General features: G+C 42.3%; 1 protein-coding gene across 1 annotated transcript in view; it reads left to right on the forward strand.

Annotated features, from left to right (window-relative positions):
* FAM83E (family with sequence similarity 83 member E) overlaps nucleotides 1-2,674 on the forward strand; it is a 28,965-nt gene extending 26,291 nt beyond the window's left edge. The window contains exon 5 of the mRNA XM_058180826.1: nucleotides 2,435-2,674. Coding sequence (XP_058036809.1) covers nucleotides 2,435-2,674 — 240 coding nt within the window. The remainder of the gene's footprint in view (nucleotides 1-2,434) is intronic.
* The last annotated feature ends 24,619 nt before the right edge of the window (nucleotides 2,675-27,293 follow it).

Raw genomic sequence — 27,293 nt, forward strand, 5'->3', positions numbered from 1 at the left:
GTTTCTTTGACGTTATTTCCATTGAAAAAAATAGAAAGGATGTCAAAGAAATATTGGCAGATAACATTTATCGCATTATCTCTCATTGAATTATCCAGGGCAAGTTGGTTATGGCAAGATGGCTGCGGCAAGATGGTGGTGGCAGATTGGCTGTAGCAAGTTTTCTAGACCCTCCAGAAATGGGGATTTAATTTCCTATAATTCCTCAGCCATCATGGCCACAGAAAGAATTCTGGGAATTGAAGTCCACATATTAGAAGGATGCCCAGGGTTATGGGGATATTGTCTGGTAATATCCTTTATATAGAACTCTAGCTGGGCTCATCATGTATTGTCTTGCAACAAGATGGCATGCTTGGCTAGGGAATTCTGGGAATTGAAGTCCACCCATCATCCACCCAAGTGCTGAAGTTGAAGAACTTTGCCTTAGTAACTACCACAAAGAGCCCAATGGTGGTATTCAAATTCCACAACTCAGTGCCTTTGTTAATTAGGGTGCCCTAATTGCTCCAGCAACCACTCTAAAGGCTCAATTCTAAGAAGTGCCTACAGAAAAAAAAAGGATATATGAGTAATATTTCCTTTTTCCAGCCTCCACCTTCAGCCAATAGATATAGACAGCATAGCACCTTTAGTCAATATTGATCAAGACTGCACCCAGACCGAACCAGGAAAACCAAAGTATGACAAAACTTAGAGCTGCCACTTTTCCCTATATTTTGAAGGTTGTGTGGTAGGCAGCATTCAATAGGTGTGGGTTTTTGTATCCCTTTGTGCACAATGCAGCAGTAAGGAGTGAAGATGAGGAAGACAGGATCTCTGTTCCCTCAAGCTGATCTCGAAATCCAGCCCTGTAACCCCACCAGATCTGTAAAAGCAAGTTGCTAAGAAAGATTTTGCATGTGTTCAAGAGCTGTTCTCTCAGCTATTAGCAACATTTGATGACAATGCTTTGTAGTAGCTGTAGTCAGTGGCCTGCGGAGAATTTATTAGAATAACAAATCTATTATTAATATTAGAATAATGAATAGATAACTATTAGAATCTAAGAATTGATCATTATGTTTATAGTGGCAATAGTTGGGGGGGGGGGAGACACAGAAGTACCTATGCTATTTTTGATTGACCAGGCTTCTGAAATGATGAGAATTTGAACGTGTGTCTAAATCTGGGCTGAGTTTGTTTAAATTTGGTTCGTATTTGTTTAATGAAGGTAGCCCGTTAAAGTTAGTGTGATAAGCAGACCCAGGCAGCTACGGATAATTCTTGACTTACAACCATTCTTTTTTTTTAAAATTTGCATTTATATCCCGCCCTTCCCCGAAGACTCAGGGCGGCTTACACTATGTTAGCAATAGTCTTCATCCTATTTGTATATTTATATACAAAGTCAACTTACTGCGACCAACAATCTGGGTCCTCATTTTACCTACCTTATAAAGGATGGAAGGCTGAGTCAACCTTGGGCCTGGTGGGACTAGAACCTGCAGTAACTGCAAGCAGCTGCTGTTAATAACAGACTGCATTAGCAGTCTGAACCACAGAGGCTCAGTGACTGTTCAAAGTTACAATGACACTGAGAAAAGTAACTTACAATTGGTCCTCACACTTATGACCATTGCTGCATTCGCATAGTCACATGCTCAAAATTTGGGCACTTGGCAACTAGCATGTATTTAAGACAGTTGCCACATCCTAGGGTCAAATGATTACTATTTTGAACTTTCCCAGTTGGCTTCTGACTAGCAAAGTCAATGGAGTAATCTGGATTCCCTCAACAACCACTTGATTCACTTAATTACTGCAGTGATGCATTTAAGAACCATGGCAGAAAAAGATCATAAACTCAGGGGCAACTCATTTAACAACCACCTTGCTTAAAAACAGAAATTCTGGTCTCAATTGTGCTCATAAATTGAGATTACCTGCACGTCACTTCAGCACAATTTAGGCAATCATACCATAGTGTGTTATGAATACCCAAAGAGAAGCTTATGACCCAGGAGTGAAATCCAGCAGCTTCTGACAGGTTCTGGGAACCGGTAGCAAAAATTTTGAGCAGTTCAAAGAGCCGGCAGTGGAAATTTTGAGTAGTTCGGCGAACCGGCAAATACCACCTCTGGCTGGTCCTAGAGTGGGGAAGGAAAGGAGATTTTGCAATATCCTTCCCCTGCCATGCCCACCAAGCCACATCCACAGAACCAGTAGTAAAAAAAACTTGGATTTCACCACTGCTATGGACTATAGTTCCTCAGCATTGGCAACTTTAAGATCTGTGGACTTCAATTCCCAGAATTCCCCTGGCTGGAAAAGTCTAGGAGTTGAAGTCCACAGAGCTTAAATTTGCCAAGGTTGAGAAACACTGCTATAGTCATACCACCCAAACGTTGGTTCAAATCTGATTATGCTGTTTCTTTTTTCCGCTTTTTCACAGAAATGGGGCTATCAAGCTACACCAGCAAAGGAACTGATGAAACATCGAGGATCTGGCCATGTCCCAGAAGAACAGAGAATGCCTTTTTACATGGCCCATGGGCGCATGATCCCATCCCCTAGTTACATACCCCTGGGAAGACTACAAGGACAACTCTACCATAAGCCTCCCAATATAGGTCTACCCAGGACTTGGGGACATCTGCCAAGGCCCCAGTATGGGCATCAGCCGCGGTTTTGAACTATCTTTGAAGCTCTGAGTCAAGAGGAGCGGGGGGCGGGGGGGGGAAGAGATATCTGAGGTTAACCCAGATGCAGCTGGAAGCATTTGAGGCAGATATGATTACTTCACTGCAAAGAATGAAAGTTGATTACAGGCTGGAACTCCTGAGACATTTTTGCTACAGCCTTTTTTTTTTTAAACTAATGACCTTTCCCATGGTACCATTGCAAAATTAGGCTCTGAACCTGCTTCCTGTTTATACAGTGACAAATGTTTGTGTATCCAATCAAGCAAGCTGAACAATCTTTTTAATGGGGTGGGATGAATTAGAAACCAGCATGCATTTCAGAAGCATTATCATGGAGCTGTTCAACCATTTTGGGGTGAAGCTGCTGAAACACCCAGAATCAATATTAAGCGTCTGTCCACCTTTCCCCCAGTACATGTTGATAAAAATGGAAATTGCATATGCATTCCTGCGTTTGGAATTAAAAGGAGGAAGTTGCTCTATCTATCTTAGATTATAGTTCAGGCTCCCTTCTCCTATCGAAGTATGGAATTGAATTGAAGGCAGGCAGAAAGTAGAATGAGATTTTAAACTAAGGGATCAGAGCCACTAGATTAAACTTCACTGGTTTCTGAGGGAATGCATTTGAAGAGGAGGAGTGTTGAAGTAAGTGTTTATAAATCGCTGGACACAAATGGAGAAAAAAGAGGGGGTAAAAACAGTGATTCTGGGAAGCCAGTAAATAGAAGAAAAACATATCTCCCATACATATTTCATGGAAGATGGAAGAGAAAGACCATCTAGTCCAAATATTGGGTTTCAAATATTTTTACTACCAGTTCTTTGGGTGTGGCTTGGTGGGCATGGCAGGGGAAGGATACTGCAAAATTCCTATTTCCTCCTGATCAGCTGGGACTTGGGAGAATAGATCAGCAGAGAATAGATGGGGGCGGGGCCAGTCAGAATTTTTACTACCAGTTCTCTGAACTACTCAAAATTTCCACTACCAGTTCTCCAGAACTGGTCAGAACCTCCTGAAATCCACCTCTGATCTAGTCCTCTTGCAATCTGCTTTAAAGTCCATCAATTTACACTATATTATAGAGCATGGGTGTCAAACTCGCAGCCCGCAGGTTGGATTTGTCACCTGCTGGCCACGCCCACCTCTGGTTTAGCGAAAGGGGGAAAAAGTCATGATACATCATGTGATGACGTGACAACGCGAGTTTTACACCCCTGTTGTAGAGTAAATACTGGGAGCAAAGAAGAAGTTTTCCCAGAGTATGGTCAACAAAGTCAAGATGGCAGCCACAACACAACATGGGCAGAGCTTTGATTGCATCTTTGAGTCCACCAATCTTGACCCTTTGACCATACTTTGCAGATCCCCCTGAAGCAAAGCTTTCAGGTTCTCTGAAACTCTCTGGCCCCTCTCCCAAATCCCAATCCTTGAGCATCTCAGAGAGATGAATTCCATCATAGCATAATTTTCCATCTTCTCTTGATGTGTTTGCAGGGGAAACTTAATTGTACCATAATCCAATGTTTTATGGGAGTGACATGACCTTCCATTTCAAATCCTCAGTTGATGTTATCATCTTAAATTCTAGTAAAAAAAATGCTAAGGAAAAACAAATAGGATAACTACAGAGCAGTGGTAGAATTCAAATTGTTTTACTATTGGTTCTGTGGGCATGGCTTGGTGGGCGTGGGAGGGGAAGGATATTGCAAAATCTCATTCCCACCCCACTCCAGGGAAGGATATTGCAAAATCTCCATTCCCACCCCACTCTGGGGCCATCCACAGGTGGTATTTGCTGGTTCTCCGAACTACTCAAAATTTCGGCTACCGGTTCACCAGAACCTGTCAGAATGTACTGAATACCACCCCTGCTACAGAGATAGTTCTGGGGAGCATCAGACTGAATTACCTGAATACATTTAGCTTTGAGAAGAGATGGTTGTGACTGAGGAGGAATGTGATAATGTCTGAAGAAGCTCACAATCTGTTCTCTGCCTCTTCAAAGTGTGGGATGTGTAACAGATAGCCTTCAGTTACAAGAAGGCAAATTCCAATTTAATTGCCTGGAAAACACCCTAATATAGGAAGTGAAATTCAACAATGAACCCATATTCAAGGAGAGATCTTGGTAACCTCTTGTCAGGGATGTTTCAATTTTGGCTTTTTACCCTGAGCAAAGAATTGCTGCTTGGTTGTCCTTAATGGATTCTTTTAAGTTAAAATATAGATCTAGTGATAACAAGATTCAATTTGTTTTTAACCTCATCCCTACTTTGTACAACAATGGGGCACTTAAATTCAAATGTATATTCCTCATTTTGCAACATTTAACTGGCCCTAGTGAAAGGTTTGTCTTAGTTATGATATTTTAGATGCTTTTCTTTATGGATCAATAAAACTTCCTTTGCTATTTTGTTCATTGACTCAATGAAGATGGAAAACAAATTCATGCATATTTGAATCCAGCTAAAAAGAGAATGTGGGAGAAAAAGAACTAGGTAGGTAATTAAATTGGAAGTTTGATACAAACCTATGATATTTTACATTCTGTTCAGAAATCTCCAGTGTTTCTGATTGACTAGTGCTTTAGAATAACTGGAAAATACACAATGGAGATTCTGAGTGCAAAGAAAGAGAACGTGATTGTATCATACAGCCATAGATTTATGCTTATTAAGACCCATCCCAAGAGTCTGTAATCCTTGCAGAGAAAGTCCAGCAAAGAGGCTCTTTTCTTGTTAGTATTTCTACGACGCAGACCCCAAACTTCAGGCTACTTTTCTTTCTGCTTAAACCCTGTTTGCCAAGTGCCAAATAATAGAAAATATATTTCTCTAAATGCCTGTATCTTGTACACATATTTTTAACAGAACCAACCATCTTTTAGATGAAGGAATAGGCTCTGCGCGCATGCTCAGGTTAGGAGTTATTCTGAATACAAGAATTATGCTTGTAGTGTTTTTCACACACACACACACACACACACACACACTCACTCTTTCACTTTAGCAGCCTAGAATGGAATGGAAATTAGACCACTTGGCCATCTACTGAAGATCACTCGGCAATCTCTCATTACATTATAATTTGCCTTCTATTGGTCCCTGGGAAGAAAAGCTGCAATGAATGTAAATGCTTTGCTTTCCATAGGTTTTAAAGCTGGAGACATCAATATGCTTATGGAGCTTGTCCTTGGCACCATCAGTCACCCCGTCTCACCTGCATATATCCATTGATTGATTGATTTATCCATGCACATAAATCATTAAAAAGAATGCAATGTAAGGCAAATATCATTTTTACTAATTTTCTGAGAACCTTGTAGGTGAAACACATGCCAGGTGCCCCTTCTTAAACGGCACAAAAGAAATGCTAATGTTATAAAGGTTTGAATAATTCATGATATCTCCTATGCCTCATTCTAATCAAATAGACATTTAGCCTGCTCCGGTCTGAGGAACTAATTTCCAAAGCTCCTTTTAATACAATCTTATTTAGCTATTAACACCAAGCATCAGAGTGTTAGGTTAACATGCATTTTTTTAAAGACCTTAGAAAAATAGGGATATTGTGCCCTCTATAGGCTGGATTCCATTTTCAGGAGTAACTTCACCTTGAGATTAAATCACCTTCACCTTGAGATTCATTAAATTATCGTCACCATGAGATTAAATCTGAAATCTGAGCATGATTCTATTCCCAATTTTTATGATGAACATTTTCCGAGATCTTGCAATACCAGAGTTTTTTCTGGATGTGTCTGCTATGGTGAGATAATCAGCACGAAACTTTGTCACCATCTACAAAAGAGGCAAGGGGGATAAATAATTAGATATTCAAAGCCTCCATAGTAGGAATCCTGTTTTTCTGCTTCACTAAATCTGGTTGAATCATTCATCCATTTAATAAAGAACTAACAGGAATTCCCCAGTCCAAGTCTCTTTACATCATATCCTGTGACCAGAAGTTTATTACACTGGCCATGTTCCTTTTTTTGCCATGGTGGTACCTTTGCCATCATGTGGAACACTACTACCTAAAATTGGGGAGTTTGTCCCACAAATTTGGAAAGGGACAGATTGGCAAAGGCTAACTGAAAGCAATTAAAATGACTTGAACCTACTGAGTTCAAATCATTTTAAATAACTTCAACATCTAATTGGGATGTTATCTGAACATCTAACTGGTATGCCATTTGAAACCGGAATACCAATCTCAAATGAGACATAAAAGCCTTGAATAAAAAGCCCAAAGATCCCAACTAAATATAGAAAGACTCACCTGGATCCAGCAGTATAAGGCATCGGAGAGGCCTATTTGGCTGGAATTTGAGGATGATCCCAGGCACTGTTTTTAGGAACTGAAGGCTGTCCTTATAACCTTGCTCCATGCTTAATCTAAGCAGATTGATTTTATATCTACTCCACATCATGGCCTCGATCTTGGTCAATCGCAGACCCAACTGGTATGGGCTCAGAATACTTCTTAGCATTGAACTGACATCCGTATTACCTAGACATCAAATTGAGTGACATTGGGAAGGGGGGAAAACAGCTTTAAAGACTACTTGAAATAGGCGATATAGATGAATGCCAAGTCAATGTCTGTGATGAGGACAAATTTCTGATTAGTATTTGGAAGTGCTTTCACATATTACAGCACCACAACCACATCCAACTTGAAGGATCAGAGTTTTGGGTACAGCATATGTGCAGATATGGCAAGCAATCTATGTTTGATGCCTGGCATTTCCATATAAAACACATAAGGCAGATCCTGGGAAATTGTTCAAAAGCACCTTGGAGAATTATTTCTGCAATTAGAGCAGGGAACACACGTCCATTGGAACCATTATTTTAACCTGGCATAAAATAGCTTCACATTTTCTTTGGCAACCAGAGAGTCAAAGAACAGCAGAGCACTGTAGACCTATTAGAAAAGCAAAAGCCATGTTTCTTCAACAGGCTCACATTAAATAATACGGGTCTAGCCAGTTTGGTCTAGTGGTTAAAACACCAGGCTAGAAAGCCAGAGGCCATGAGTTCTAGTCCCACCTTACCCATGAAAGCCAGCTGGGTGACTTTGGGCCAGATACACACTCTCAGCCACAATATGTAAGTTTTTTTCAAACAACAATTAGGTTAGCATATTGTTCTAAACTATTTATTAGCCATAGTTTATTGAATAAGCTGTAATTTATTTATTTGAAATATTAGAAAAGCCACCCCTCTCATAGCAAGACACACCCTTTCCTCTTCTATTCAGCTTTTGGACTAGACCTGTCGTATATCTTTAAGCCTCCCACAAGAGTAGGGGAAGAAGGATGGGATATTTAAAAGGAAGGTCGGCCAAGAGAAAAGAAAATCCCGGATGTCTTGATCTCAATAGCTTTTCACCTGGTTCCTCTTGGGAATTGAGACTCAACGGACTTACCTTGAAGGTAAGCGAATCATGGCCAATTCCTTCAGCTTATCTTTATTCATTGAGCTGTGCATTTTCTAAGGAAAATTAGACACTGCCTCACCAGCTATTTTTCTAATTCAATTGTCAGCAGAAGTTGCTTTCTCCAGCTGACAAAGCTGTGGGCTGCTGATGAAAACTCTTCCTGGTATACAAACCTGCTGAAATGGATCTCTGTATTTATGGGATGTCTCACTTTCTTTCCTGGAACTCAAACTAGCACGCATTAAATTCCCTCCTGCAGTATTTCCCACTACGACTCGCTGGTGTAAGCTGGGCTGAGAATTAGCCGGTGGCTCAGCAAGTTTCCAAGGCTGAAGACGGACTGGAACTGAACCGAATTTCACCAGTCCTAGTTTAACATCTGCTCTAGCTTGTGAGCAAACTGGGCTGTGTTAATCCAGACCAGTGTTTCTCAACCTTGGCAACTTGAAGATGTATGGACTTCAACTCCCAGAATTCCCCTGGAGAAAATTCCCTGGAGGGAGAATTCTGGTAGTTGAAGTTCAAATGTCTTCAAGCTGCCAAAGTTGAGAAGCACAGTCCCAAATTCTACAGAAGGAATTCCATTTTTTTCAGGGCTTCCCAGAAATAGTATTCCAGCAAAGAAAACTAGAAGATCAGAAAGTTATACTGGCTGTGAGATTTTTTTCCTCTCTTCTAATTTGAAAGAACAAGAATGTGCATAACTTGTGTCAAAAAGTCAAGATAGAAGCCGCAAGGCAGAGAAGCTAACAGAATGCCCTTTAGGTTTTTTTTCTCCTAAAACGTATGTATATATGTATGCATGTATGTATATGTGTGTGTGTGTAGAGTGTGCGTGTATGAATTTTCTATTTGTAGCCCTTTCTTTTCATTTAACATACATTTAACATACATTTCTTTTATGTACAATGAGAACATTTGCACCAAGACAAATTCCTTGTGTGTCCAATCACACTTGGCCAATAAAAAATTCTATTCTATTCTATTCTATTCTAGTTCTATTCTAGCAAAAAGGATGTTAAAAATGTGTCAAAGATTTTTACATCAGATTTTTTTCCAGCAAGAAATATTTTACAAATGACCTCACTGAATTTATATCGTTGGAAAAGCAGTGAAATCAAATGCTTTATTTAAACACATTGTTCCATTTTGGAAAGAAGTGAATACAGTACATTCAGTCACTGGGACAATATTTTCAGATGTTTATAATTTTTTGAATTTTATGTCTACTTTCTGGAAGCTGATTTCTGGACAAAGAAAATGGATTTTCTGTACCTTACTTATCACCGAAAGATTTAATGTTCAGCATTGGAAAGACAAACACTTGGCTCAAATTATTCACTGATCTGCAGAATTAATATAGATTAGCTATAGATGACAGTAGCAAATTATGGCTTTTATTTATTTATATGACTATAAATATAAGCTTCGTACATGTTTGTTTCTTTACCTTTTTCCCCTTTTCTTTTAAATGTTTATTTATTAAATTTATATGCCACCCATCTCACTGATAAAGCAACTTTGGGCAGGTTAATATTGTGCCTTTTTTATTTTAGTTAATTTTTTTTAAAAAATGAAAAAGATGATGGTCATAATGATCAAGCATTGAGACTGCCATCTTAATCTTTTTGATCACGTCAGAATCCGTGTGAAAGAATATAGCCTATTTTCTTTCTTTCATTCAATTTGTTCGTTCGTTCATTCATTCATTCATTTTATTACTGCAGCTGCCCATCTCAACCAACTGAGCAGCTTACAATTCTGAAATTTAATGATCAAAGCAAGACTATAAAACAATAAAAGTATTACCAGTATCCCACTTTTTGTCACCTAATCCGCATAAATCCAATCCTGAACACCCTAATTTCCTTATTCTAACCCTTCTCCCATCTTGATGCAACATAAATCATTGAATCCCTGAGACGCTGATCATTCCTCTTTCCTTGGTTTCTTGACACAACTTACATTTTTTGTGTGAAGAAGAGTTTCTTAGCCATTCATAAGCAGGATTCAGATGGTCAGACGTAAAATCAAAAGGGTCATAAACTCCCCAGCGGGGAGCTTCCTTGGGCTGATGTATGGGGGGTGGCTCTGCTGTGGAGCAGCTGCCGGTGGAAGTCGCAGGCGTATCTATGGGGACTAAATGCAGAAATCAGAATTAATGAGAAGGATTGCACTTTTCATGCATATTCCCAAACCTCTTAAAACTTTGCTCTGCAAATTCCATGCTCCCGAGCCACCAATTTAGAGTCATAACTACCACAAATACTCTACATTGTCCAAAATGGCATCTGTGGGCAACAGTGTGCCCACCAGTGCCCTCCTCAACATTTGCCAGCCTCCCTGCCCCACTTAAATGGGAAAAAAAGGAAAAGAAAAACCACAGATACTTACCTGAATTCAAAAGTTTTGAAGATTAAAGCAGGAGTGCCCCACCTTGGCAACTTCAAGACCTATGGATTTCAACTCCCAGAAACCCATGGCTGGCTGGGGAATTCTGGCAGTTAAAGTCCACAAGTCTTAAAGTCACCAAGGTTGGACACATCTGGATTAAATTATATCTGAATCTGGAAACATTCCTTTTGGGACTAATGGACAGGCAACTAGAAGAAAATCATGGAAGTTTATTTTTGTAGATTACCAATGGGATTATTATATGCTCAAAAATGGAAAAAATTCCACAATGAAGGAATGATTGCTGAACATGATGGAACATGCAGATATGCCTAACTTAATTTCTTTGATCAGAGAGAAAAAATACATTAACTAGGTTTTTGGATGCTTGGAAACTCCTTATAGATTTTTTTTTTGCCTGAAATGGGGAAAGAATGTATTTATTAGTGGTTCTGATGATTAGAAAAAAACATTATATGTAAACAAATTAGTTTTCGTAATCTCAGAGTAAGATAATTTTATAATGTATTTATATTTGCTGCAAGGGAAATTGGACGCTTCTTCTATTCCTTTTTATTCTTTCTTTCTACACTTTCTTTCTTCTTTCTTTCCCTGCTTCTTTTACTCTTTGTTGGTTTGTGTTAGCTTTTATGTTCTTAGTAAAACTTTTAATCTTTTAAAATTTTAAAAAGCATCTTTTTATTAACAAATAATGAAAAGCTGGCAGGATGTCAGTTCCTCACTTTTTCTTTAATTTCCAAGAATGCTCCTAGCCCTGGAGATATTTGTTGAAAATAAAAATACTAAGTAATTAATATTTGTATGCTGTTTGGAATTTGTGCCCACCTAATGAGGGGAGGGGAGTGCAAGGAAACAGGTGGGGGCTGGAGGCAGACAGGAAGGCACCATGCCCATCTCGCTTTTAATAAAATGATTGTTTGGGGATTGGTAGCCTTTTTAGGAATGGGTAAAACTCTTTCATCCGTACCATTCATCTCCCTATCCTCAGCATATTTCCTGATTCCCTCATGGATCTGTCCCCCTCTGCCTCGACTCATTGGAACTCACCACCCATCTCTAAACAAACATTTACAGTTACATCATTTGCTCCAACCTTGATCGCTCCAAGCTCTGTTTTGCAGAAAACCTAGATATCCTAGTTAATATCCTCTCCTGCATGTGCTTCCTCTCTTCCTCAGAGTAAACAAAGCTATTGACAGCTGACTCTGATATGCAAAGTACTAGGTGGTACTCCCACCCTAGAGAACCTCTAAGCTCAGCAATTCCCAAAACAAAAGTTGAGTTGCATGTTTGATTTTATCCCAAGAACCTAATTTGCCCAACATAATCCCCACTGCATGGCTCTGTGAATATAAATGCAACACCTGGAATTAAACTATGTGTGGCTAACATTAGATTTTTATCCTGCCTTTATTACTTTACATGCTTATATGGTGATGAGCATACATCTTATTCCTTCCTCCTCCTCCTATTTACCCCCACAACAACACTCCTATGGGGTGGCCTGAGGGACGGCAACTGGCCCACAGGCACAGCCATCTTTCCTAAATTGGGATTAGAATTCACGCTCCCCTGGTTTCTAGGCCAGCTTCTTAACCACTAAACCAAACTGGCTAATGCAAACTAATACACATGCTAGCAGACAAGAGTTCCTGTTTGCCACCTGCTCACTAGAGCCGATTTTTTTTTCTTCTCTTTTTTTAAACTAAGCTTTCCATGATACTCTCTCCTCACCAATGTTGGAATAGCTGCATTTATTGCTCGGTGATAACAGAGAAGCTTCCCCCTCCATGGAGCCAACCAACTCATCTTTCCGAGGTCTCTTTAAAACTGGCTGGCTTCCTGCCCAGATTTCTGCAGGCCGCTTGCACGATGGCCTTCGTAGGCTGGAGATAATCTTAAACTCCACGCGCTGTTTCTGCATGGCAGTTTTTTTGTGTCCTTCCTTCGACACTCCCCCTGCCCTGCGCCCCCAATTTCCTTTCCAGGAAATGAGGGAACTTAAGAAGTTAGTTTCCAAGTTGTGCAAACGGGGATATTTCCTGTGGGAAGACCCCAAAAGAAACAAAATCTATCAGTTTAACTACAGAAAGGACCGAAGGAAAAAAAAAGAAGAAGAAGAAGAAGAAGAAGAAGAAGAAGAAGTGGGGAAAGAGCTCCTGGTTGCCCTTTTATAAATTAACATGTATGCAGGTGTGGTGTATGGGTGGAGCTTAAAATAAAGCAAAATTGTTTCTCCAATGGATAATTTTCTCTTAATGTTTACATTCCCACCGCTGCCTCATTTGATAGGATGGCTCTATATTGCAATGGAGTTTGTTTGAATTCAGCTTAATGCAGGCTATGAAGTTAGCCATTGATGTTAGTCAACCGTGTTTTAAGAAATAAACCATGGGTTGTTGAAAAAAACCATAAAACAGACACAAGGAATAGTTTACAAGCCCCCCAGGAATACTAAGCCGAATACTAAGCTGAAGCCCAACAAATCTCTTTCTGATTTAATATTCCATGGAACCGGTTAAAGAAAATCATTATTTGTTCTAGTCTATGAATCCAATTCACAAAACCTATTTGCACGGTAAATGTAATGCTCAAAAGATTGCTTTGTCTTATCTTGGATTCCAGAGATTTGGGTCCATATTCTCTTCGGAAAAACTGGAATTACTACTACATGTTTCCCACCAACTGCCCATCCTCTGTTATCTTGACCCCCAACCCCAATTTAAGAATTAGGTGTGAATGTTAAGTAAGTTTGCCAAGTGCTGAAGTGCTGCTGTTTTCTCTTTCTCACAAAATGCGGATTATAAAGGAAGAAATACAGATCTTTCCAGGCAATGTTTATTAAAAAGCAGATTCACTTTTTATTAGGTTTATATACATCTTTCATTCAGCAGCTCAATGTGATAGTAACAGTAACAGTAACAGAGTTGGAAGGGACCTTGGAAGTCATCTAATCCAACCCCCTGCTCACACAGGAGACCTATACTAGGGATTCGAATCGCCAAACTGCCGACCTTTCTGATCAACAAGCTCAGCGTCTTAGCCACTGAGCCACCTATCCAGTCCTCCTATTTTTTCCCCACACAACAACAGTCTAGTGAGGTAGGCTGGCCCAGGAGAGTGTATCTGTGACTTTCTATACTTAAGGGTAAATTAGAATATGGCTCTCCTAGTGTTTCTCAACCTTGGCAACTTATGGACTTCAACTCCCAGAATTCCCCAATCACCATCGTGACTAGGGATTCCTGGGAGTTGAAGTCCACACATCTTAAAACTGTCAAGGTTGACCTTAACCTCTACATGCTAATCATGACCCCACTGTGATGTTAAAGTTGGATATAAGCCCTATGCCAAAATAGGTGAGAGGAGTTAGAACCTACATTTACCAAATAGAAGTTTATGGATGTGTGTTGTCAAAGGGAGGACGTATTTTGGATGTGGATTACTTCTTGGAAGGAAAAACCATCACCAGTTGCCAGATGGGAAGAAGCAAGGTGAATATAGGAAGATTTTAGAGTATCTGGTTAGTCACCTTCAACTTGCCTGATGCAGGGGTCTCCAACCTTAGCAACTTTAAGACTTGTGGACTCCAACTCCCAGAATTCCTCAGCCAGCAAAGCTCTGATAGTTGAAGTCCATAAGTCTTAAAGTTGCCAAGGTTGGAGAGCTCTGCTTCAGAAAAAGCAGTCTAGGCTCTGAGGTAGCCCAGCCAAAAGATTGCAGAAGAACCCCAAAACAGGACCCACAGAAGAAAGCTTGCTGCTTCATTCCATGTCCTTCCTGATCTATCAACCTTTCCTAGGAATTTCTAGATCATGCTTTATTGAGGCTGAGGCTATTGTGTGGCCCAGTTTGCTAGGCTTTCTCCTCCATGGTCGAACCAATCTACTTCCTCCCATGGTTTTTCTCTGCAGTCACATCATTTTGAGGACTTATTGGTAGTGACAGGAAATGAATCTTGGCATATACCGGTAGCACACGTGGGTAACTATGGCGCCTCTACAGCCTGTGGGACTTCAACTCCCAGAATTCCTGAGCTTGCATGTTGCTCAGGAATTCTGGGAGTTAAGTCCACAAGTCGTAAAGTTGCCATGGTTGCACACCCCTGCCATATGGGATAGTAGAGTGCCTAGTGAACAGTACACCCATCCATCAGTTTCAAAATATAATAAAATATCAAGAGCTCCCCCAGCAGAGGGAATGTGGGCATCCCGAAGGAGTGAAAACAACTTCAAGCATCTGAAACAGAATTCTTTCAGGTTTTTTTTTTATTTTCAGACTTGGCAACTTTAAGAAGTGTGGATGCTCCAGAGCTGTGCAAGGCTGAGCTGGGAACCAAGAAGACTTTATCTTAGAGCCAGCCATCCAAATTACTCAATTTTTCTCTCTCCCGCCTCCCTCATTTCAAACTTTGACAACTTTTTATTTCCACAAAATATTCCTAGTCATCTCCAAAGTGGAGGAGGAAGGGGGTCTTGAGATCAAGCATTGCTTGAGATTTTGCAGATGCAGCCTGTAAGAGAATTTCTAATTTGAATTTCAGAGTGAATTCTTAGATACAATTGGTTATTGTTATGTATTCATGTTTGTACCTTTAAATATTTGAGCGGGAAATCAGCACGTTGCTGATTGGACGAAGCCTCCAGTAGAACTGTATAAAAGGAGAGGTTTTTCCCCCAGCCTGTTGCTGGGTTCACCCTATATTAAAGAGCTGTTGTCACTACCCTGGTCTCCAGCCTCGTTACTTCCAGAACTTAACATTGGCGACGAGGATGGGATCTCGAGGCTGAGGAGAACCAGAACCGAGCTGAAGCACGATAGACCCGAACCCAGCAAACCCAGGGCAGAAAAGCGGAGATGGCCAGTTACACTCCGCCCGCACCGTTTGACCCGGCTAAAGAGAAATGGGGGACGTATATGACCCGTTTCGAAAGCTTCCTAGAAGCCAACGAACTGCACGGAGTTCCAGATAACCGAAAAAGGGCTTATTTCCTAAGCCACTGTGGTCCGGAGGTCATTGATATCGCGGAAGCCCTGGCAGAGCCAACGCCGTTGCAGTCGGTGTCGTGGCCAACTTTACAGACTTTACTAAAAAACCACTTCGCACCAACGCCGTCCAAATACGTGCGGCGGTTTGAATTCGGAGAGCGAAGACAGATGGAGGGCGAATCCATCGGTGACTACATGGCCGCCCTAAGAAAAGCGTCCAAGGACTGCGGATACCGTGACCTAGACGAGGTGCTCCTCGAGCAACTCATCCGAGGGGTCAAAGACATCCGTTTGCGGCGACGGCTGCTAGCAAAGAGCAACCTAACGCTGGCCAACGCTCTGGACGAAGCCAGAGCACATGAAATGTCCTCCCAAGCGGCAGAGACACTGCAGAAGCCGGTCCCACAAAAGGCGAGCGCGAAGGCAACTCCGGTGCACCAGGAGGAGGTTCAGACCGAATCCGACGGTGAAGATGAGGAAGGGGTCTGCCGCACCGAGAAACGCGACAAAGGGGACCGAGACGAATGCGGAAGCTGCGGGGGTCAACACCAGCGCCAACGCTGCAAGTTTAAGGACGCGACATGTCGGCGGTGTGGGAAGAAAGGGCACCTAGCTCAAGTTTGTCGAGCGGCCCAACCTTCCTGCCGAAAATTCAAATCGGCCAATCAGAGCGCGGAATCGGCAAGGCGACCCACGATTGGCTCAAACAAAAAAGGCGCGGATTCCAACCAAACAACTGTGGTCATAGGCCGCGCCTCGACCCAAGTGGAGAAGAAGATCTTCACCAAGCCAAAAATAGAGGGAGTACGGTGCCGGCTTGAAGTAGACACGGGATCAGCGATCACCATCATGTCCTGGGACACTTTGGCGAAGTCGCTGCCGTCCGTCGCGAAGCGCCACCTGCAAGCACAACGGCTACGAGTCCACGACTACCAGGGGAATCGCATCCCTGTTCGAGGGACCACCTCCGTCCGAGTCGAGTATGGTCCACACAAGAAGACCCTGCCCATCACGATCGTTGAAGGAACTCTGCCCAGTCTGTTGGGACTAGACTGGTTTCGTGCCCTGGGCATGGGAGTGACTGGCATCTACAGAAGTGACTGTAACCTGAAAGACATTCTCTTTAACGAGTTCGAAGATGTCTTCAAGGACTGCCTGGGCAAGTACAAGGGGACCCCTATTTCCTTCAACTTAGACCCCCAGGTAGCCCCCATTAGGCTTAAGGCGAGGAGAGTCCCTTTTGCCCTAAAACCAAAAATCGATAAGGAGCTGGACAAGCTCATAAATCAGGGGATTTTGGTGCCAGTCGATCACGCAAAGTGGGAGACGCCAATCGTCACCCCAATAAAGTCGGACGGGTCAATTAGAATTTGCGCTGACTACAAGGCGACGCTTAACAAAGCCTTACAGAAAAGCGCTTACCCGGTTCCCGTGGTGCAACACTTATTGCACTCTTTGGGGCAAGGGCAAGTCTTTGCGAAGTTAGACTTGGCCCAAGCCTACCAGCAACTGCCCGTAGACGCCCGCACAGCTGAAGCCCAAACGATTGTAACGCACAGGGGGCATTCAAGTGCACCGATTGCAATTTGGGGTCAGTGTGGCACCAGGGCTGTTCCAAAACCTAATGGAACGACTACTGCAGGGGCTCCCAGGGTAGTCCCTACTTTGATGATGTCCTAATTTCAGGGAAAACATGGAGGAATTGGGGAGCGTTAAGAAAGGTTTTGGGCATTTTCCGGACAGCGGATTAAAAGTCAAGGCAAACAAATGCCAGATAGGGGTCGAATCCGTCGATTTCTTGGGCTACCGGATAGACAAGAAAGGAATTCACCCTACTGAGAGCAAGGTCAAGGCAATTAGGAAGGCTCCAGCGCCCAAAAATAAAGCAGAGCTGCAGGCATTCCTGGGGTTGGTGAATTTCTACGGTCTTTTAAAGAACAAAGCAACCGTTCTTGGAACCGCTGCATAGGCTCTTAGGAAAAATACTGTTTGGTCTTGGGGAAAGTCAGAAAATAGGGCTTTGAAGCAGTAAAGAACCTGCTCTCAAGTGATAGCCTGCTCATCCAATATCACAACTCATTACCCCTAGTGCTGGTTTATATGCCTCCTTATGGGGTGGGGGCTGTACCCAGCCATAGACTTCCAAACGGCACAGAAGCCCCTATAGCTTTTTACACTAGAACGATGTCCTCCCCAGAGAGAAACTACAGCCAATTAGATAAAGAAGCACTAGCCATTGTGTCAGGGGTTAAAAATTCCACGAATATGTCTTTGGGCGGAATTTTGAAATCGTGACTGACCACAGACCGCTACTAGGGATACTGGCTGGCGACCGCCAACGCCTGTGGCACTTTCGCCACGCTTGACCCGATGGACTATATTCTAGCCGCTTACTCGTACAAGCTGCAGCATCGACCAGGAAAAGAAGTGGGGCATGCAGGCGCGTTAAGCCGATGCCCACTACCAGGGGCGACCGAAGACCCCACTCGGGACGCCCATCCTACTTATTGACTCTTTGGACTCTGGCCCAGTCACATCTAAGGAAGTGGCTCGGCATCATACCGACATTGTGTTAAGGACTGTACTCGGTTGGGTACAGAGAGGGTGGCCAGCTGCGCGGGCGAGCGGTTCAAAGAATTTGTTAAAAACGAGATGAGCTCTCGGCTCAAGGGGTGCCTGTTATGGGGTGATCGTGTAATAATTCCTGATAAATTAAGGGAAAGGTATTGGACCTCCTCCACGAGGTCACCCAGGGATCGTAAGGATGAAGGGTTAGCTAGAAGCTATGTGGTGGCCACTCATGGACGAGAGATTGCTGAGAGGGTAGGGAAATGCCAGGCTTGCCAAGAGTCCAGACCTCTACCCCAACGGCCCCAGTCAGGAATGGGAAAAGCCCCAAGGGCCCTGGTCAAGAATCCACATTGATTTTGCTGGCCCTTTCCACGGCCAGACGTTCCTAGTGGTTGTTGATGCATTCTCTAAATGGTTGGAGATCATACTCATGAAATCCACTACGGCCGAAGCAGTAATCGCAGCCCTCGCCACCTATTCGCAACTCACGGGTTGCGGACACCCTGGTGTCCGACAATGGGCCTCAATTCACGGCAGCCCAGTTTGAAGAATACCTGGCAGAGGAGGGCATCCGACATGCCCTCTGCGCCTTTCCACCCTGCGTCGAATGGCCTTGCAGGCGTTCCGTCCGGGCGCTAAGGAGGCATTGTCTAGGCTCAAGCCAGGTGACTGGCAAACAAAGATAGACTTTTTCCTAGCCGTTCAGCACAGAACCCCAAGCACGGCTACCGGGAAAAGCCCAGCCGAATTAGTAATGGGAGGGAAACTCCGATGCCCACTTGACGTTTGAATCCCATTACACACCAGAGGGTTACAAGGGGAACTAGAAAAGACAAGGAAATGAGCATAGGCGACGGTGTGGGCCGAAACTATGGGGACGGCCCTAGTTGGTTCGCAGGACAAATAATAAAGATAACCGCCCAAAATCGTACGTGGTAGAGCAACCAGACAACCGAATGTGGAGGCGCCACATAGATCAGATAAGGAAACGAATAACTGATCAAACCGAACCAAATGAAACAGATCATGACCAATACCAATTTGAATTCACAGCTGACAATGACCCGGGGGGGGCGCAAGACTTAGCTGAGGTCCCAGAGTTCCAGCGTCGCCATCAGGTTCGAGGAAACAGCAGGAAAGTTTCAAAAAGTAATCCAAGGCCGGATGGCCAAGAAAAGAGTCGGCCAATAATCCGGAGCCCGTTGGCTCAGAGAAAGAGCTGGGAGGAAAACAGCCTCCGACCAGCTCAAAACACCACCAGAACTGAACCGCGCAGGTCAGAAAGAACTAGGAGACGCCCAGGTTATTTGCGTGACTACGTCGAAAAATAAATGTAAATAAATATGTAAATAGAGGCAAAGTGTTTTCTGGGAGGGGAGGAGTGTTATGTATTCATGTTTGTACCTTTAAATATTTGAGCGGGAAATCAGCACGTTGCTGATTGGACGAAGCCTCCAGTAGAACTGTATAAAAGGAGAGGTTTTTCCCCCAGCCTGTTGCTGGGTTCACCCTATATTAAAGAGCTGTTGTCACTACCCTGGTCTCCAGCCTCGTTACTTCCAGAACTTAACAGTTATATGCAGTGGTGGGATTCAGCCAGTTCGCACTACTTCAGGAGAACCGGTTGTTAACTTTCTGAGCAGTTTGGTAAACTGGTTGTTGGAAGAAATCATTAGGGCAGAGAACGGTTGTTAAATTACTTGAATCCCACCACTGGTTATATGCAAAGCTCAATACAAGTAGTCCTTCACTTACAACCAACTGCTTAGAGCAGGGGTCTCCAACTTTGGCAACTTTAAGCCTGATGGACTTCAACTCCCGCCAGGCTTAAAGTTGCCAAGGTTGGAGATTGCTGGCTTAGAGCGTGTTTGAAGTTGCAACAGACCCAAAATAGGTATTTAGGATCCAGATGCAAAGTTCAGACAGCCACTCTCTTCCTCACCATCACCAGATCACATTTTGAGTGGTAGCAACCCAGTGGCATGACCTTGATGTGTATGCTGGAAACCAGCATTTACTTTTTAGTTTCTGGCAAAAAAAGAATGGTTTTTGTTTTGTTGGACAATGGTTTTGTTTAACAACTCTGGCATTTGCTTAATGACCACCCCCGAAATGGTCATAAAATCAAGCATAGTCACACGATGCCCCACTTAATGACTGGCACAACTTACAACCATATTTCTGGGCTCAATTACGATCGTAAGTCAAAAGCTATCTGTAGCTTCTTTTGTCCAAATTATTTCTACAGCACATCATGGCAAAACCAAATAATATATGTCCAAAAATATGAAAAGTGAGTTTAATGAGACTTATGATTGTTTTGTTTACCCCAGATTGTACCATGAGGAAAGCAAGCAATCCCTATATCTGTAGAGTGGCAGTCGGTCACTATTAGGGACGTGCACTTATGAAAAGTCTAGAGAATGTGTATTGTGGCATGGAGGTTTTTGAGGGATGAGTATAAAGAGGAGAGTACAACCAAAGAGGAAAAAAACACCATAAACAGGAAGAACAGGAAGATTTATTTTTAGGCACCTTTGAGTTGTACAAAAATGTAAATTGACTATTGGATTCCAAAGACGACTCATTTATTTGTAGCTTAAAACCTCCTGTCTAGATTTCTAAATATAAATCTAGGAGGGCCTAAAACCTTTTATCTTCTATCCCTTATAAACAGAATCCATGTTCCTTTCCTCATTAAAGTTGGCTCTTTCACACCTGCCTTCACCAATTTTTTGCAATGCAATCTTCATTATCTCTGGTGGCTTCTGGGGATTGTAATGTTCCATATTTAAAGAACACCAAGGTAGAAGCCACAATGAAAGAATCCAGGGGAAATGGAATCAAAATGGAAGAGACTCAGTTTTATATCTACATGCATATACCATGCATGAACCTAACAGGTTTAAAGAAAATATTTTCCTTTCTCACAAAATCTATATCAAAAATTAATCCCAACCCCAATAAGATCCATCAACTATTAATTGATGCAAGCTGAACTTTTAACCCTTCATCTTAAAATCATGCTGCCTCGACTCATCAGGGTTGACTTCCCAACTTGTTGATGTTCTTCACCACATCCCAGTCCTTGTAAAGCTTCAGAAAAGGATACACGAATCATCCGTATCTTCATCATACCCAGTTCCAGAATCAAATTCTCTCCCCCATTTTCCTAGCACTTCTTCTTCTGAACTTAAGGAAGAAGTGTTAGGTGATCCAATACCGGTAGATATTTGGGCCCTGGTCAGCAGTAACTCCTCTTCTTGGCTTACATCCTGAAATACAGAGGGGGCCTTTTTCTTTACCCCTGAACAACTTGGATTGCAAAAACTAGGGCTTAGTATTTTGCTGTCTGGTGTATCATTACTTGAACAACTCGGGGTTTGTATTTTAATGTCTGGTGTATCATTACGATTTAGGGAGACAAAATCTTGACTAGATGGGGATCCTGTGATGCTTTCTTGGAATTCCTTAGCAGAAAAGAATTCTGTTGAAGAAACTGAACCAAACACTTCTAATTCCTTCTTGGGTGAGTCTTTCTTCTCGCCTACTCTGGGTGAAAAACCTAGAAGAGTGGGGGAAGATGGACTGGGCTGTTTAGGGTGGGGATATTCAGCTGAAATCATTTCATTGTTTGACAGAGTGCTCGGGAACAACTCCATCTGAACACTGGATTCTGGGGATTTGAGGCTTGAAAGGTGTCTTTTGGGAAGGGGGGCTTCAGAGATAAAACACTCAGCAGAAACAAATTCAGATTCTGTCTCAGTAGACAGATCAAGCTCATCAGAAGGAAGAAGAGACTTTATATCACTACTCGATGAGAGGGGAGCCAAAGAAGGTATCTCTCCTCCATGTTGCTTTTTCAGAACCTGGCAAGTTGACTGCAAGGCAGGGCTGTTGTTGACGGTCTTAAGGCTACTTTGAAGTGTGCTAGAAATCTCTTTTCTCTTCAAAGGAAGGTTGATAGAGGTCAACGTCTCTTTTTTAAAGAACTTTGGAAGACCTTGATTGAGGAGAAACAAAGTTTCATTACTTGTTCATTCTGCCAATTCGACATTTCAGGATATACAAGTAGTCCTCGATTTACAACAGTTTATTAAATGACCTTCAAAGTTAAAACGGCATTGAAAAAAAGTGACTTATGACCGTTTTTTCACACTTACAATTGTTGCAGTATCCCCATGATCACATGATCAAAATTCAGATGCTTGGCAACTGGTTCATATTTACGACAGTTGCATAAGGTCATGTGATCAGCTTTTGCTACCTTCTGACAAGCAAAATCAATGGAAAATTCAGATTTCTTTAACAGCCATGTTCTTACTTAACAAATGCAATGATTCACTTAACAACTGTGGCAAGGAAAATCGTAAAATGGAGCAAACTCACTTAACAAACATTTCACTTAGCAACATAAATTTTGTAAACATACACTTGTGTGTTGGATTACAGCTTCCATCATTGCTACATAGACAGATTGGGTAGGAATGATGAGAGCTGTCAACTAACACATGCGTCTACAAGCGGTGGATGCCCAAAAGTTATTCTTTCTTTCTGTTGATGCTTCCTAAATTGACTGAAATAAAGCTCATATCAATATTCAAAGAGCCAATTTGGAATGAGGCTAGAAAGCGAGGTGCCATGAGTTCTAGTTCTGCCTTAGAGCCAACTGGATGACATTGGGTCAGTCCCCCCTCTATCAGTCTAATTTACCTCACAGGGTTGATGTTGTGGGAAAAACATGAAGAGGAAGTATGTTGGATTTGTTTGCTGCCTTGAGTTACTTGTAATAATAAAAAATGCAGGATAAATTTAAATGATTAAAAATAAATAAGCAGGGGTGAATAGCCCTCTGGTTTTATTCTCTGAAGCCCTCAAAGGTTAAAATTTGGTGGCTAACCATGAAGAGCTGACAGAAGAATTCATGGTTTAAGGAAGCAAGAACTGTGTGGTAAAAGTGAAAAGAGAAGCTTCAGGAGTTGTCCACCCTTGAAACAAAGGATGCAACCTACCACCAGTTCCATGTTCGATAAAGGCTTTTTTCACGGGTAAGACTGGAGATCCCAGAGACGGATGTTGACGTTTCTGGCCCTTCTCCAACTTTTCTCCTTGATCACCCTTAAGGCTTGTGTGACATTCTGAAGAATGACCAGGGTTAGGAAGCCTGCTGACGGGAAAAGGAATTCGACTAACAGGGAGACGGGCTCCAATATTGGAAGTCAGCCTAGGTCCTTCCTGGACAATAGGGGTTGATGTGCAGATTGGAATGTGAGTTGCTGCTCTCAGCTGGAGAGAAGCATTGCTGGAGCTGTGAGCTGCTTCCCCGGGCTGTGGGAGACCTAGAGAAAATAGAAGGCTGTTCGTTATATTTCATTCAGGCAAAGAATAGTGTCAAAAAGACCAAATGTGCAACGTATTTAACCAAAAAGTTCTGACAATCAACATGCATTTGCCAGCACCGTAAAGGTAATGGTAAAGGTTCCCTCGCACATATGTGCTAGTTGTTCCCGAATCTAGGGGGCAGTGCTCATCTCCGTTTCAAGGCCAAAGAGCCAGAGCTGCCTGAAGATATCTCCATGATCATGTGACAGGCATGACTAAACACCAAATGGGCACGAACTCTGTTACCTTCCCAGCAAAGGTGGTCCCTATTTTTCTACTTGTATTTTTACATGCTTTCGAACTGCTAGGTTGACAGAAGCTGGGACAAGTAATAATAATAACAACAACAGAATTGGAAGGGACCTTGGAGGCCTTCTAGTCCAACCCCCTGCCTAGTCCAACCCTACACCATTCCAGACAGATGGTTAATAATTAAGTAATAGGATGGTTAATAATTAAGTAATAGGAGCTCACTCCATTACATGGCACTAGGGATTCAAACCACCAAACTGCAGACCTTTCTGATCGACAAGCTCAGTGTCTTAGCCACTAAGCCACCACATCCCTTATGTCTTATGCCTGTAGTGCCTAGTAAACTAACTTTGTGGTTTACTCCATCATCTAGACCGGTGTTTCTCAACCTTAGGAGCTAGAAGGTAGGTGGACTTCAACTCCCAGAACCCATGCTGACTGGGGAATTCTGGGAGTTAGTCCATTCATCTTCCAGTTGCCAAGGTTGAGAAACACTGATTTGGACTTTTGGCTTTGCACAAAGCAGCCCTTGTCAGCAATGATATATGTTGGTTACGAGACCTAGTTTCTAGATGGCTACTCGGATTGGGAAGACACTGGTTAAAGGGCTGACTGCAATGGGAGATGCAACCTGTTAATTAAGCTTTAACCTAAGAGGGGTTAATACAAACAGTCTCTTCTCTTTCAGGCAGTTTGTAGATGGAAAGTTCATGAAGGGGGATGAATTTGGAAATACGCTGAGATCAAGTTTGTTTGTTGACAAAGTAAAGGCAAAACCAGGTAATGTAGTTTAAAGAACATTAGGCAGGGGCACTTTAGCTCATGAGTGGAGAAGAAACAAGGAATTTACTTTTTCCCTCCCCAGCTGTGATCTGTATCTCCCTTCTCCCTACCCTATTTCCTAGCGGTTCTGGAGGGTTACTAAATATAAAAGTTCCCTCAAGTTAAATTCTCAGTTCCTGATTATTTTCTCCAACTTTCCAGCAGGGGGAGCTCTCAGCCCATACAGTAAGGCTTTAATTCAACCCCACAGGATTGAAAAATAATACCACCTTTTTGCCTTACCACTAGCAGCAATATTACAGGTATTTATCATATTTATGTCCTGACACATTACAAGGCAGCTTGCAACAAATTAAAAATAGCACGCATTTTAAAAAATGAAACTTCAGCAGAAAATCTAATTTAAGAAGACAGGAGCTCATTTAAGGGGGAAAAATGGCCAATTCAGTGCCAAATGAAACATCTCCCTGTCTCTCTAATCCACCCTTCTCATAGTGCAGCTAGTTAGAAAGATAAAGTGGGTGGGGAGGAGAAAGGTGTTTAAAGTCATACTGAGTTTCACTCTACCGCTAAATGTACAGAAGAGCAATTCTGGATTCAGTTAAAGGTCTGAAGATTGAAAAATGCAAGAGAAACGAGCAACAGCACAATGCAAGAGGCAGAGTGACAAAATCTGCATTGCAACTTTGCAGTGTAAACTCAGCCTCATGTATACTAGCAGGTGACCTTATGGCACAAGGATGAAAAGGCACATTTTGCAATGCAAATTTACAGTTCATTGTTTTGACATCATAATGAGGATCAGACACTCAATGGCAAGAACAGAAGAGCAATACATCTCTGGCAAATTCATGTAGGAACAGGCTGCCTTTTGAATAGGGTAAAGATAACCCAAAACATTTAAGGCTTTTTAAGCCATGGCCATACACTTTCTATTATATCTTGGTTTCTTTAATTACCCTTCCTTTGAATACCACAGTTGACTTGCTTTACACAAGAGGTTAAGCCATGAACCTCAGTGGCTGAATTTGTGCAGAATGCCAAAGCAGGAGAGTGGTTAGAAGGCAGTATTGTAGGCTAAACTCTGCCGACTGCCACCAGTTCGATCCTGACTGGCTCAAGGTTGACTCAGCCTTCCATCCTTCCGTGGTTGGTAAAATGAGGACCCAGATTGTTGGGGGCAATATACCAGCATTGTAAATTGCTCAGAGTGTACTGTAAAGAACTATGGAGTTGTCTAAATGCTATTGTTATTATGGTTGAATATTATATATGATATTATATATTTTCCTGGGAAGGAAAGCTTTGGCAAAACTAGACAGCATACTAAAAAGCAGAGACATCACCCTGCCAACAAAAGTGTGTATAGTCAAGGCTATGGTTTTCCCAGTTGCAATGTACAGCTGTGAAAGTTGGACCATAAAAGTTGGACCATAAGAAAGGCTGAGTGCCAAAGAATTGAGGCCTTTGAACTCTGGTGCTGGAGAAGACTCCTGTGAGTCCCTTGGACTGCAAGGAGATCAAACCGGTCAGTCCTAAAGGAGATCAACCCTGACTGCTCTTTAGAAGGCCAGATCCTGAAGATGAGACTAAAATACTTTGGCCACCTAATAAGAAAGAAGGACTCACTGGAGAAGAGCCTAATGCTGGGAAAGATTGGGGGCAAAAGAAGAATGGGACAACAGAGAACGAGGTGGCTGGATGGAGTCACTGAAGCAGTAGGCGTGAGTTTAAATGGACTCCAGAGGATGGTAGAGGACAGGAAGGCCTGGAGGAATGTTGTCCATGGGGTCGCGATGAGTCGGACATGACTTCGCAACTAACAACAGCAAATTATATATGAATCCCATGTGAATTGCAGCTTATAACCTAAAAGCCCATGAAACTGTTTATTAATTTTATAAAGATAGTCCTTGCTTTATGACAATGGAGCCCAACATTTCTGTTGCTAAGCAAGACAATTGTTAAGTGTGGGGTTTTTTGCCCCATTTTACAACCTCTCTTGCCACAGTTAATTTAGTGACATAGTGTTGCAATTTAGTTAGCCATATGGATTCCATCTGAGAGATTGCCTACGTGTAGATTAGCATGGGAAACTTCAGCTAATTGAATCACATTGGCAGAAACTTGTTTGATGTAAAGTCACATCAAGGCTGCAGGATGTTTACTTCTAACGATAGTGTGAAAATGCATCAACAGTTTTGTGATTACATCCCTCTTCCTTCCCCTGATAAGATCTTTATCACAAAGATCTTAGAAGTTCCTCTCACAGTTATGTGAAGATCAATTAGTATGTAAGGTCAGGATGTCACAGGATGTATTGCTATGTTTTGCTACGTGATTGCTATACAAGCCTTTGATGTCTCAGGATGTATTTCTATGTTGCTATGTGATTGATATGTAAGTTTCTATCTTTGATGTATGCAAGTCTCTGATGTATGTGCCTTCTGATGTCATTGTTTTTGATGCAAATGCCTTCCTGTAAAAATCTCAATAAAAGAGAGGCCCAAACTCTGTTCTGGGCACTCTCATCCTGAGGAAAACCATGTGTTTGACTCATTGCTTGATGAGAGACCGCCACAACATAGTTAAGTGAATCTGACTTCCTCATTGACTTTGCTTGACAATAGGTTGCAAAATGTGATCACATGACCCCCAAGACAACACAACTGTCATAAATATGAACCAGTTGCCAAGTGTCCAAATTTTGATCATGTGACTGCAGGGATAACTAAGTGTGAAGAATAGTCATAAGTCATTTTTCAGGGCCA

This window comes from Ahaetulla prasina, chromosome 4 (genome assembly GCF_028640845.1).
Source record: "Ahaetulla prasina isolate Xishuangbanna chromosome 4, ASM2864084v1, whole genome shotgun sequence".
NCBI classification, from domain to species: Eukaryota; Metazoa; Chordata; class Lepidosauria; order Squamata; family Colubridae; genus Ahaetulla; species Ahaetulla prasina.